The sequence below is a fragment of the Chiloscyllium plagiosum genome, unplaced genomic scaffold (assembly GCF_037043375.1).
Source record: "Chiloscyllium plagiosum isolate Xiang-an unplaced genomic scaffold, Cpla_swu_hap1 HiC_scaffold_2, whole genome shotgun sequence".
NCBI lineage: Eukaryota > Metazoa > Chordata > Chondrichthyes > Orectolobiformes > Hemiscylliidae > Chiloscyllium > Chiloscyllium plagiosum.
Window position 1 is genome coordinate 26,284,259 of NW_028270140.1, and position 14,264 is coordinate 26,298,522.

A 14,264-nucleotide genomic window follows, 5' to 3' on the forward strand; every position below is an offset into this window, starting at 1 on the left:
AATTAGAAAAATGAGTGGTGACCTTACTATGACACCCAGGTTTCTTAGGAGATTTGACACAGTCAAAGCAGAGAGGTTGTTTGCCCTTGTGGGAAAGTCCAGGACCAGATGGTAGAATCGCAGAACAAATTACATCACACACTTATGACAGAGCCGTTTCTTCTCTCAATGTAATAAATCTGTGGTGATCTTTTCTACATGGAGCTGTTGAGGGTGGGTCATTAAGTGTATGCAAAGCTAAAATAACACGGCACGGTGGCACAGTGGTTAGCACTGCTGCCTCACAGCGCCAGAGACCCGGGTTCAATTCCCACCTCAGGCGACTCTCTGTGTGGAGTTTGCACGTTCTCCCCGTGTCTGCGTGGGTTTCCTCCGGGTGCTCCGGTTTCCTCCCACAGTCACAAAGATGTGCAGGTTAGGTGAATTGACCATGCTAAATTGCCCGTAGTGTTAGTTTAGGGGTAAATGTCGGGGTATGGGTATGGGTGGGTTGCGCTTCGGCGGGTCGGTGTGGACTTGTTGGGCCGAAGGGCCTGTTTCCACACTGTAATGTAATCTAATCTAAGCTAAGCTAAACGTTTTAATCAGTAACTGAGTAAAAGGTTATAGGGAAAAGACACGGCAAAAGTGAGTACTGCAGATGCTGGAGATTAGAGTCAAGAGTATGTTGCTGGAAAAGCACAGCAGGTCAGGCAGCATCCGAGGAGCAGGAAAATCAACGTTTCGGGCAAAAACTCTTCATCATGATGGAAGCTGGGAGCCACACCCTAACCACACGACGCCTGGAGGAAGAATACCTCATCTTCCGTCTCAGGACCCTTCAACCCCATGGCATCAATGTGGATTTTACCGGTTTCCTCATTGCCCCTCCCCCCGATCTTATCCCAGTTCCAACCTTCCAGCTCAGCACTGTCCTCAGGACCCATTCCATCTGTCCATCTTCCTTCCCACCTATCTGCTCCACCCTCCCCTCTGATCTATTACCATTACCCCCACCTCCATCCACCTACTGCATTCTCAGCTACCTTCCCCCAAGCCCCACCGCCCTCCCATTTATCTGTCCACCCCTGGGGCTCTCAGCCTCATTCCTGATAAGGAGCTTTTACCCGAAACATCAATTTTTCTGCTCCTCGGATGCTGCCTGACCTGCTGTGGTTTTCCAGCAACACACTCTTGACTATAGAGAAAATACAGTCAAGTTGAGCTGAGGATTATCAAATCATCCATGATCTCAATGAATGGTGAAGCAGACTGAGAGGGCTAAATGGACTACATCTGTTTCTACACCTAATAGTCTTATTAACATGATACAATCTGTGTGAGAGTAGTAGAAAGTCAAAGATTATCTTGCAATAAAATGCTGACACACAATTTGCTGAATCTTCATTATTGGCAAAGATTGAAAAAGGAAATTCTGGTCATTTCAGCCAAAGTTGATAAATTCAGACAATATCTATGAATTCAGGGGCTTTTCAATCACTTCTGACTTCGGGAAGTCATCTAAGTAATCTACCTCTTTGTATACTTAACTTCACCAGGTATATTCTGACTCAAAAATTGGATTTTCTGAAGGATAAAATGGGATCAGCATGATCCCGTCACTTGTCCGCCCTCATCTCCCACAGGAATCTCGTGTAGATTTTAAGAGTGCAAGTCTAGTGCATCTAATATATCTGCAAACTGTGTTTACCATCACCCCCCCACCGAACCTGACCCAAGAAGTAGCCCAGCTATGTTCAAAAAAGAAGGCAGAACTTATAGCTTCTTGTTTTTGACAAAAAAAATTACCCTGCTGAACGTAAAGGGAGATGTTTAATGGATTCATATTTAATGACAACCTCTGTGGGCAAAATTGCAAAACTGAATTGGCACATATAAGAAATGAAAGCTTGGATGAATTTTCATGCTGAATGCTTAAAATTAAAGCATAGACTTTTTAAAAAATGTTTAAAATTAAAGTACAGAAAACTGGAAGATAGTTAGATCATATTCAACTTGTAAGAATAAAATCAGTTCAATTAATAATTAGTGTTACTATTAATAGAGCTAACCATAAAAAAACAATGATTCACCTTTACAGTGAAATCTGCTCCAAGAGGGCCATTTGCTCTCAATATCTCCTTCTCTGAAAATTTCTGGAACTCGATGCTGGTATTTTCAATGGTAAAGGTTCCAGAAGAGCTCAGGCTGTTTTCTCCTCTTTGGCCCAACAAAGTCTTTGTTTCCAAATCTTGATGACATAATTGAAATAATTTAGGAGAAAGTTTAGCTCCAAATTGTGTTCCAAAACCTAAAATACATCACATCTGTCCCCCAGTTACAAGATAATTATATCATTACTATGGAGACATGAGAAAAGAACAAACATTGAAACCTTCCCTTACTACAACTTTGTCTTTGGTTTCCTGCCACCTTTGTTACTAAATTTTTCCCACCCTCTACACTCACCCAGATCTTCTAGTTTGTTTTCCTTCTCCTCACCATTTTCGACAGTATAAAATCCAACACATTTCCACTTCCTTTCAGTTCTGTAGAAAAATCATACTGACTGGAAAAAGACTTCTTATTGTTTTATTCCTAATTAACTATAATAACTACTACAGTCACAAAATGGCTTCTATCACTGGTACTGAGCGTGTCCAGCTTTTATGAGATGGGCTGAAGATGATCCAATGGCTTCTTTTTTTAATCCTCAAGCTACAGTTCCTAAATGTTAGAGGGATAAAATCTGTTGTCCTTCACATAGCAGGGTATGTTCCTTTTTGTTTAAAATGGGACTGGATCTTGCCATAGTTTTGGAAGTGGTGAACTGCAGGCCAAAACAGCCCTGTTAAGTTTATAATTAATTAGGTTGCATATTTCTGCCTCAGTTTTACAATCTCACTCCTTATTACACTGTGCTAATAAATTCAAGATCACAGTTTCTTTTGTCTCTCATTGGAGATTAAAAAAGCCCAAAAAATGATGTGGAGTCAAGGCTACCTCATCATTCATTGAATTAGTGAAAGAGCTCTTTCAAAACGATAGCTAACTTTCTTTCCATATTTTTCTAGTGCCTCAGCATTGGTGTGACTGGTAGCACTGTTGCCTCATTCAGAAGTTTACGGGTTTAAAACGGCTTTACGCTCCAAGATTCGAGCACAAAATCGGGCTGATACTATTGTGCGGTACTGAAGGAGCATTGCACTTTTCAAGGAGTTGGCTTTTAGATGAGATGCTAAACTGAAGCTCCATCTGGATTTTCAAGTGAATGTAAATGTCCCATTGCACTGTGCTAAAGAACAGCAGGGTGATTATCACCAGCTTCATTAGCAGCATCAGTCAACAACTCAAAAGCACAATATCTGAGCATTTTCACTTTGCTAATTTTGGAAACTTGCTGTGCACATGTTGGCTGCAGGAGCCCCTAGTTTACAGCAGTGACTACATTTCATTGTCTGTAAAGTGCTTTGGGATGTCCAACTGTTGGTGAAGGAAGAGGGAATCTATCGAAATGCAAGTTCTTGTTTTCTTAAATGGAGTAAATTATGGAACGTACAAGATGAATAAATTGGAGAGGCTCTGCTCATTTGACAATTCCTCAAAGTTGGAAATTTTCAATTACCTTGTAGCTTTAAACTCACTGGCTCACTTTAAATGGAACCCACAATGACAAAACTATATTTTTTCAATGTTTTCAGAAACTTATTACGAAACTTCCAAACAATGTTTAATACATTTCCCATAGTTTTTATTAACCTTCTCCACTAAACGTTTCAACAGGCTGAGCTGCTGCTGATTGACCCAGAGAAGTTCAGTCGGAGCAAAGTATTCCCAAACCTACTCGTAAAAAAAAGATGAAACAAACTTCAGGTGCTTCCTCTGAATACATGAAGATGATGTGAGGAAAATCCATTTGTTTGTGCTATTTGCAGCATTGGAGAGGAGGGCAGATGTGTGAGTTTATGTAACTTTGACATGCAAGTTTCTGTGGACAGACTCATAATTGCTTTTAAAGAGATTGTCATTAGTTTATGACTATCTGGGTATTTGGATGCCTTTGATCAAATATGTGCATAATGCTGTATACAAGGCAATCTCAAAACTACAATTAGATTTTAAAATAAAGCTATGAGGAAGAAAATATATTCCAATGATACACCATGGTTGAAAAAAAAAGCTAGCACAAATACAAATAGAATCATAGAATCCCTATAGTGTAGAAGCAGACCTTTCGGCCCATTGAGTCCACACTGATCCTCTATAGACCATCTCACCCAGATCCACATGCCCACCCCATCTCTGTAAGCCTGCACTTCCCATTGCTAATCTACCTAGCCTGCACATCTCCAGACACTATGGGCAATTTAGCATGACCAATCCACTTAACTTAAACTCTTTGGACTGTAGGAAGAAATCCACACACACCCAGGGGGAATACCTGTGTGGAATTTGTTCAGTCACCCAAGACTGGAATCAAACCCGGTCCTTGGTGCTGTGAGGCAGCAGTGCCAACCACTGAGCCACCATTCCACCCCTCATAATTACATTGATTTGATTATTCAATCTCCTGTGACTGACACACATTTACAACATGAGTCAACCCAAGTCTATTATTATCACAATCACACCCACAAACAATTCTGACCATAAAAAGATAGCTAAGATGTACATTTCAACAGATGTTATCGGATTACTGCAGGTGAAAGATTATTTCTAACTACTGTTAAATATTTCCATAATATCTTTAAGGAGGTTCAAACAAAAACACAGCAGCAAACAGCAGATGTAAAGGAGTTCAGTCATAAAATTGGTGTCTACTTACACAGATGGTCTGGGCCTTTGAGTACTATTCGGACATGTCGACTTCCATATGGAATGGCAATGACCATGTCGTCCACTGGGAAAAGAAATTTGAAGAATGAGACATTTAAATGAAAAACATATCTGGGAGAATTCTCCATGGCATGTATTGTATTGATGGAATCCATTTAAAAAGTATTTTTTCTACTTTCCAAAGGCTGCATTGAAACATAGAAACTGCTCAATGCTATTGTCCACCTCACCAGAGTGAGTTGTGTTTATTTATTTCTCCTTTATTAAGACACTGCCAAATATGGTTAATCTTTATTTTTCAGAACAAAGGTGTTATGGAAATTCTAATTCAAATAGATTAAACACATGGCACCTGTTTTAGTAAGCATGTCTGGTCTTCTTGCAAATTTAAAATCAATAACGCTCATCAAATTTAATAAGATAATCTTCAAAATAACAATTGCAGAGTTGTAGAATTTTTGTCCCTGAGTCAGAGGGCACACAGTTAGAACAACTCCCAGTTTTGCAAACCTGTCCTGGAATGAAAAATGCAACTGGGGGCAGGTGGGGGGTGGCCGGGTGGAGAGATGTGGTCACGCTTTATGGGAGTCATGGTTACTGACCCTGAAAATGCGTGTGTAGGCTTGCAAGCTGCACAAAGACCAGCCTCAGTGCATTGGTGTTTTGCTGAATTTATGGAAAAGAACAACAACAAAAAATACACTCCAGCCCCACACAATACCCAAGTCCCATTCATATTAACCAATGTTACATCATGCCACCCATTAGCCCTCAAACCATCCAAAACCAACATATGGCCCTCTAGATACCCTTCATCCCTCATATTCCCATGCCAACCTATTCCCTTTCACACATTCTAATGGTCCAATTATATCTTTCATGCCAACCTGAGTCAATTCACCAATCGCATATTGACATTCATACACTTGCTAGCCGTTAGGCCTCTACGTACATCTCCTGACCTTTATAAGCAACCTCTTCACCTACGTAGCATTAACTTAGATCAACCAATCCTCCCACCCATACCCTTTCCCCTTACATGGACCATACCTACTCAGTCAGTATGCATCATTGGGTGACCTCAGGCAGAGATTAAATAAAATGCTTAAAATGTCTATTGATTAATTGACTTTTTTATTAAAAAGCAACTCCTTGATTAAAATCCATTCACTACAATTAACTTCCTTTATTTCTAATTGAATATCAAACATTGGAATTCATCGTCCCACCTCAAAGAGTTCGCCAAAACTCGGAACCATCAATCAAACTATTCATCCTACTCTGATAACCAAACGTTATACAGTTGTATAGAACTAGCCCTGCATTTGGAGCCTTTTGCCTTATTTCAACAGTCAACAAAATAGCAAGCACTATCTTTTTAATAATGAAAGCAGATTTCTTTTCAAAGAAATGACAGTTTTAAAATGTCTTAACATCCTGGCAGTACCTTGATAGTTTCAATGCCCAAAGTCATTCTCCCAAAGTGCATTTTACTCCCGCAAAGGTTTCCTAGGGTCAGAGTTTCCAAAAAAAAGCCTTTAATTCTCCTAAAAGTATGCTAACACTTCAACAAATTCCAGATGCTTTGGACCTTTTCCTCACCAGGTCCAAAGCGCATAGATCATAATTTGGTCATTTCATTAATAAAAGTTACATCAGTCCAAGACAGCTGCACTTTTAAGTTGTGCAGTTGCCTCTGTGAACCAAGCCCCATTCCCATCCACTCTCCTTTCCCACACATGGAAGGCTCTGCATTCACGGTCAGAATTTCCGTGCTTGGGCCTCTGCCATCACTTTTATAATGATGAAGAAGCCACCTGCACGAAAATTCAGACCAAAATTTTTGACAACCCATAAACAAATGCTCATGAAACATAAACAGAAATGGCTGGAGAAACTCAGCAGGTCTGACAGCATTTGTGGGCAGAAAGCAGAATTAACATTTCAATTCCCCAGTGACCTTTCTTCAGAACTTCTATTTCTCAGTTGAATTTTGCTGCCGAGTCCCATTGTTTAGTTTAAAGTTCATTAGGATTTATAGCTTCAAATTTTCACATTTTATGGTCCTCCTGCTACAGAATCTGATGCAACTAAAATGTTCTGTGGATGTTTTAAGATTCCTTTTTATTTTGTGTAAGTAACATGGCAGAAGACATTTTGTTTCATGTTTAATTTACTTAAGAAATAAAGGTATATCTATAAAACACTTCAACATTAATTGACTGTGAAGCATTGCAATCTATGTCATGAGGTAAATGACAAGTTAATCTAACTTTGAGGAAAAAGTGAGGTCTGCAGATGCTGGAGATCAGAGATGGAAATGTGTTGCTGGAAAAGCGCAGCAGGTCAGGCAGCATCTAGGGAACAGGAGAATCGACGTTTCGGGCATTAGCCCTTCTTCAGGAAACTGAAGAAGGGCTAATGCCCGAAACGTCGATTCTCCTGTTCCCTAGATGCTGCCTGACCTGCTGCGTTAATCTAACTTTGGTCATATTGTTTAACAGAGGCATCTTGTCCAATGCACTAAGTACGTACTGACTTTTCTAAAATTAAAACCTTCTTTTACTGGAACAGACAAACAGGAACTTAATACATCCTTTTATGTAAAGGGCTGTAGCTCCAACAATGCAGCACTACCTTAGCAGTATGTTAAAGCACAGGACTACATCATATGTGAAAGGAATGGAATAGGATTTGAACACACAATCTTCTGATGCAAATGCATGATTTCTCCCAAGTGGAGTAAGCTGATATTGTGCAGGAAAATAACGGAAATATTTGTGGTCGATTACGAAGAAAATCTAATTCTGTTCATTTTTTAAAAAGTCAGTAGCAATTTCAGTATTGTAGCACCTGATATCTATAGCTGTCAGACCTCTACTCTTATTGCTAGCTATTATCCTGAAGAAATTGTTCACAATCATGATGGTTGGACAAGAATAAATTTGAACATAAGTGTGACACTCTCTATGTTTAACTAGCCACAATCACTGGACAAACACAAAGAATACATGGTGAGAAATTAAAGGATCACCAATTACAAGAACGTAAATACTAGCATTTTCAATAACATTATATGAACTGTTGTTCAAATATATTTGAGTCATGAAGAACTAAAAGGCTGATTCAAACCAAAGATGAAACAGTAATCAATACAGAATCCTGATTGAGGAGCAGATTAATTATATGTTTGATGATTGGGTTTGCCACAGATATAAACGTCCAAATGTCTGGGCTTATTTCCAAAGTTTGTGTATTTCTGAATGATTTTTTCCATTCCTTTATTCAGATGATGGCCATCAATTCACAAAACAAATCCGCAGTGCATGTTTTATAATTGTAGAAATACTATCTGTTTGTTCAGCTGCACACAAAAACATGAGAATAGAATGGGAATATAACACTGTCGCGGGTCTGTTCTGCCATTACATTTTTATAATTCATTGCTTTCATTTATGGAGATGTGGGCATTACTAACAAGGTCTGTATTTATTGTCCATTCATTAGTGCCATTGAATTTGCTAGTTGAGTAGACAATTAAAAGACAAACAACTTTGCTATGGGTCTGGAGTCACAAACTCCACAGCAGGGAGTGATGGCAGATTTCCTTCCTTAAGTTATGTTGGTGAAGATGTTAAATTTTACAATAATTGATTTTGGTTATCACCATCACCATTACTGAGGCTAGCTTTATATTTCAGAATCATCAGATGATAATCAATTCCACCACCTACCATAGATAGATTTAAATCACAACTCCAGCTTGAGCCTCTACAGTACTTGTCCAATGACATACCACAGTACCCATATGCCATCATCTCTCCATCTTCAACATTGACCAGGGGCTTTAACTCCAAGTTCTCCTCTGTTTCCCATATCCCTTGATTCTCTGACAGAGCAAACTTCTGTCTATTTCAGTCTGAACTTCATTGAATGACAGAGTACCCACAACCCTTGATAGAGAATTCTAAAGGTAAATAAACCTTTGAGTGAATAGAATTGTCTTCATCATAGTCATAAACCATCAAACCCTTGTTCTGAAACTCTGCCCCCATGTTCTAGTTTCTTAGTCAATCAGTGAAAACAATCTTTCTGTGTGTTCTGCAAGACTCTTTAGAATCTTGCACACCTCAGTCACCTCTTTCGTCTGATCTCCATTATCTATAGGACCAATAGACTGAAGCTGAAAATGTGTTGCTGGAAAAGCGCAGCAGGTCAGGCAGCATCCAGGGAACAGGAGAATCGACGTTTCGGGCATAAGCCCTTTTTCAGGAAATGGATGCTGCCTGACCTGCTGCGCTTTTCCAGCAACACATTTTCAGCTCTGATCTCCAGCATCTGCAGACCTCACTTTCTCACCAATAGACTGAAGTCTATCATAGAACAACCTTCTCATCTGAGGCATCAATCGAGTGAACTTTCACTGTATTGCCTCTAATGCATTATTAATTGTACTTTTTAAAAATTGGCATTGTTAAATATATAGCTACAAAAGGATTTAATATTCAGAACACTCATAGCTTCGGATTTATTTCCTGAGGAATATAGTCTTATTTTTTTGCAAAGTAGTTCTGTGTTTGTAAACATTTTATTGCCACTTAACCTTGTGTAGAGATAAGTATACACTATTCACTGGCAATGATACATTTTGACAGGTCAGGTAAATCTAGTCAGCTTTTTCCATTTATAGTGTTATGACATGGGATAAACCCCTCTGCTAATCTAAACCTGACACACAGAGAAGCTCACCTCGCGCTGTAATCTGTTAAATTTCGAGAGGCAAAGAACTATCCCAGATCTCACTTTTAAAGTAAAAATTAACAATTTTGTTCTTTATTATGTCCAAAAGAGAACATTAAATTAACAAGTATTTGCAACTCCTTTCTCTTAAAACTATCTTTTACCTCCCGCTCTACAACACTGGTCTGATTAAAAAAACCCTGATTAAGATTTACAAACAAAAATCACGTTTCAAAATCAGCAATCTTTGTCAATTTTCCTTTGTCGATTTTCCTCTGTATTTTCCAGGGTGTCTTTTCTTCGGACTTCTGCTGCACAACTTTTCTTATGGACAGGTACCTTTCAGAGAGCTATTCAGCGAGCAGTCTGTACTTTCTGGTTCTCCCCCTAACTGTTCAAAATGTCCAATTTTATATCCCAAAACATTGGATTATTTCATTGGTATGATGTAATCCCAAACAGTAAAATTCAAATTCGATTGGATTTTGGTATCCAGGGCATAATTTAAACTGATTGGCCAAATTTGAATTTGGTTTTGTTCCATGGCAACGCAACTCCAGCTATTTGTTTCAACCAAATGTTACATTTTTAGATTGTTCAGCACACTCTGTGCTTGCAGTCAGTCCTTGCCAGCTTCCTCTCCCTCTTAAAAAGGCACAGTACACCTACACTTTCATAACAATAGCTACTTCAATTATTTTAAAACATAATGCCATAATTGTTCAAATGGATCAGCACAGTTCATTAGATATTACACCACCCCAGTGCGTCCCAGTAATTTGTAGTGAGAGCCAGATGCAATGCGGAGTTGAAGAGAAGTCAGTGGTTCAATCTTCTTAGTCAACTTTAGTTTTATTGCTTTTGACTCCTGACAGTAGAATGGTTCCACCTAATGTCTTAGAAACAGTATGCAGCACATAGAAACATAGGAATGACATGCCAATTTGCACAGATTATAACGACCATAAATATCCTCTAAAAACCCATACAACCAAATAAGGCAAGTGAAAATCTGCAAAATAAAGTAAGCAATTTAAGTTTGTCCTGTCTCCTGAAGGACTCACTCACATTGATACACCATCATGACCTGCTGGTGTTTCAAGAGGTCACTCATGGAGTTTGAACCTCAACATCATAGTATGAGTTCATCACAAGGGAGCATGATATTCCTTGCACATTTTTCAGTTCAGACATCAAAAATGTGAATTTCTCTTGAACTCATTGGCCTTAAGCTGTGCCCCCAACTGGATCAACTTAATCAGGACAACCAAGCTGTAAAGATGGGACTTTCTGTTAGTAACACTAAAACAATTCTCTTTTGACTGGAGCATCAATATTGTACTCTGAAGAAAGAACATCATTGTCTCTTACTCCACTTTTGTGGAATTGTAAATTTGGATTTTAACCTTCTCATCCTTATTTGCAAAACTCTTCTCTAGATTTACCTCCCTCGTCCTAAAGTCTCCTCAAGCTAGAAGACCTGTAATATCTATAATTCTCCAATTCTGTTCTCTTGACCATCCTTGACATTTCACAATACAACAACCATGCTCGCAACTGCCTAGACTCTAAGCTCTAGAATCTCCTTTTGAAGGCACTCCATTTCTAACCTTCCTATTTTAAGAAGCTGCAAAAAACTTCTCTTTGTCCAAGCTTTTGTAGCTTCATATCAAATTTTGCTTCACAAAACTACACTGAAGTCCTTTGGGACAATTTTTAAAAATAAATACCATTTGCTATTGCTAATAAAATTGGAACCAATTAAACTTAGTAAAAACATAATTAACAGACAGCAACTAGAGCAGTACTCCGTTGAATGATTGCCTTTTTTGATATGGTTAAATCTGCTTAGTTTGATTGGTATCTTTCAGTTATTTTGTTCATGCATTGTTTTCCTTTGGCACCTGTAAGTGCAGCTAGAACCACACTCACAATGTGGTTTGTTTTAATATTGCTTAATATCTAACTACATCAACATGTCTGTCTAAACTCTGAAAAATCACTGGTCAAAATCACCTCTGTATTCTGTAAAGTTGAAATGATTACCAAGTTAAGTTGCAAGTTTATGAAATGCACATTGAATTCTTAGCATGCTTCCAGGATATCATGGTCAAAACTGAAAGTATTAAAAGCATTATTATCAGATAACTTTACAGCTATGGCCAAGATTGTTTAGAAGACTGAACAAACTAATCTGCACTTGCTTGGATGGGTGCAGCTCCAACAACATTCAATAAGCTTCACACTATCCATGACAATGCAGCCCACTTGATTGCCACCACATCCACAAGCATTCACTCCCTCCAGCTCTGATGCATATTAGCAGTGATGTGTACCATCTACAAGATGCACTGCAGAAACTCACCAAAGATCCTCATCCAACTTCTTCCGAACTCATGACACTACTATGTGGAAGGACGATAGCAAGAAGCTGCAAAAGCTTGGTTAAAGAGATACTTGGGAATACTACCACCTGTACATTTCCCTCCAAATTACTCACCACCTTGACTTGATAATACAGAATATCACTCTACTTTCAGTGCCATTGAGACAGAATGCTGGAACTCCCTCCCTAATGGCATTGAGTCTACTGACACCAAATGGATTGCAGCAGTTCAAAGAGGCACTCACCACAACCTTCTCAAGGGCAATTAGCAATTGGCAGTCAATGTGTTGCTCACATTCCTTAAGTGAATAGAAAAAAATTAACAGCAATGATAATGAATAACATGTTTTAGAATGTGGTAAACAGTTAAGCTTCATTTGTCCTTTTATAGATAAGTTGCTGCAGCATCTAGCTTAGTAGGATAACAAAGCAGATTGCATGCATGCACAAATTCCTATGTGTATTACATCTACATTTATAGTATCGTATAAATACAGAATTGGATTCATAGAACACCTCAGCATCTTTTTCCCCAACTAATTTGCATTAACAAAAGAGAGGAACTCTGACCAGGAAACAGAGAGAACTACATTTTTTTTGAAATTGTGTAATCATATTTTTAACATTCTCTGTTTACCTCCTCAGCTTCTGCTTAAATCATCCAGTACCATCATCCACATCCTATCTTGTCTTATTTCCGACTACCAACCACCCTATGCTAGTCCCTTCCATGTCTCTTCTGTACTTCATCACATCAATTTGAAGATCCTTTCCTTCTTTCTCAGTATTCCTTATCTATTTTATCATGGATGTTGCTGGCAAGACCAGCATTTGTTGCTCTGTCAATATTTTTCTTCAGGAGGTGGTGGTAAGCTGCCTCTTGAACCGCTGCTGTCCATGTGGTGTCAATACATTCCCAGCGCATTGAAAAGGGACTTCCAGGATTTAATTCGGCCACAGTGAAGGAACAGTGACATGACTTTATGCCAGCTTGGTGTGTGACTTGTGGAGAACTTGTTAGCAATGTCCTCCACTCTGCCATCATTTACAAACTGTGTTTTCTCTTGCTTCAGGCTCTGGTGGAGCCTCTAGCCATCTTGTCAATACTCTCTCACTAAGCACCTCTTACCTGGTTACTCTCTCCCTACCTTTGCAAGATTCCTTAAAGTCTACTTTAGGGCTGTAAGTGACAGTGGTCATTAATCTTCCTTCCACTATAATGTCAGCCCTTGAAATAAGAAATGACTATCACAAATCATGAATACTGGAGAAGATCAGTTAGGATAGAAAGCCAATTGCGACGAGATTCCATTCTAGATCAGTGATTACATCTTTTTCATTTCAGGAACACATGACTCTCTCAAAAGGATCCTTATGTTGCTGCTGCCACGGGCATGTTCGCTGATGACAGGATTGTTTGACAATCTAGATTAACCTTAGAAAGCTGCTTAAATTGCTGATCAATTAAAAGAAACTGTATTCAGTGGATGTGGATTATTTGGGAACTTGCCCTATTCTCATGTGCACTGTAACAGGCTGAAAGACAGCTTGTTGGGCTTGAGTGGTACACAGATTTTTTAAAAAAGCTTGTAAATTTATAGTCTCTGCTTCTGTAGCCGTTTCCATCTGGCTATCAGAACCCCAACAAACTGAAGCCCAGTAAACAAATATTATCTGATTTCAAGTATTCAGCAAGATAGTTTTTCCAACAATGCTTACGCTTGTTCGATGATCCTTGAGATTTATGTTGTCCTCGTACAAGTCTGCATGTTGAACCATTCCCATTGCAGACTCCACAGTTGTCTTCCTTGGCATTACTTCCAAGTTGATGGTCACAGCCAACAACCTGCCAAAAAGCAGCATTGGGAGGAGAGCATTGGTACAGATTGATATGTTGCATGTGCACTGAAAATTACAATCACATTTACAGGGAAGCATGACATCCAAGCAAAGTAGACATCCTAGACATTTTCCTCAATATGGATATAATAGTTAACTTTGTGAAGTATAATGCGAGAAAATGGGAAGTTGTCACTTGGCAGAATGAATAGAAAAGTACAGCATTATTTAAGTGGAGAGGGATTGCAGAATGCTACAGTAACAGATAGCATGGGAAGAGCTCTTGTAGTGCAATGGTAGTGTGCCTAGGTTCAAGTCCCACTTATTCTAAAGCTATGCAATAACAGCTTTGAACAGGTTGATTATGAAAAGTACCTGAAAAAGAATGAACCTGGGTGTGTTCTCAAAACATTAGCATGCAGAAAGAGCAGATAAATCGACAAGCAAATAAATATTAGTATTGATTGCAAGGCAGGGGATTAGT

The 14,264-nt window shown here is 38.9% G+C and overlaps 1 protein-coding gene across 2 annotated transcripts in view; it reads right to left on the reverse strand.

The window, feature by feature from the left end:
- Nucleotides 1–14,264, reverse strand: part of LOC122563665 (ADAMTS-like protein 1) — a 571,728-nt gene that overhangs the window by 191,752 nt on the left and 365,712 nt on the right. For both annotated transcript variants that reach the window (XM_043717704.2, XM_043717714.2), the window contains 3 exons: nucleotides 13,661–13,787; nucleotides 4,805–4,879; nucleotides 2,073–2,230 (listed from right to left, as the gene is read on the reverse strand). In XM_043717704.2, the coding sequence (XP_043573639.2) occupies nucleotides 2,073–2,230; nucleotides 4,805–4,879; nucleotides 13,661–13,787 (360 nt within the window). The remainder of the gene's footprint in view (nucleotides 1–2,072; nucleotides 2,231–4,804; nucleotides 4,880–13,660; nucleotides 13,788–14,264) is intronic.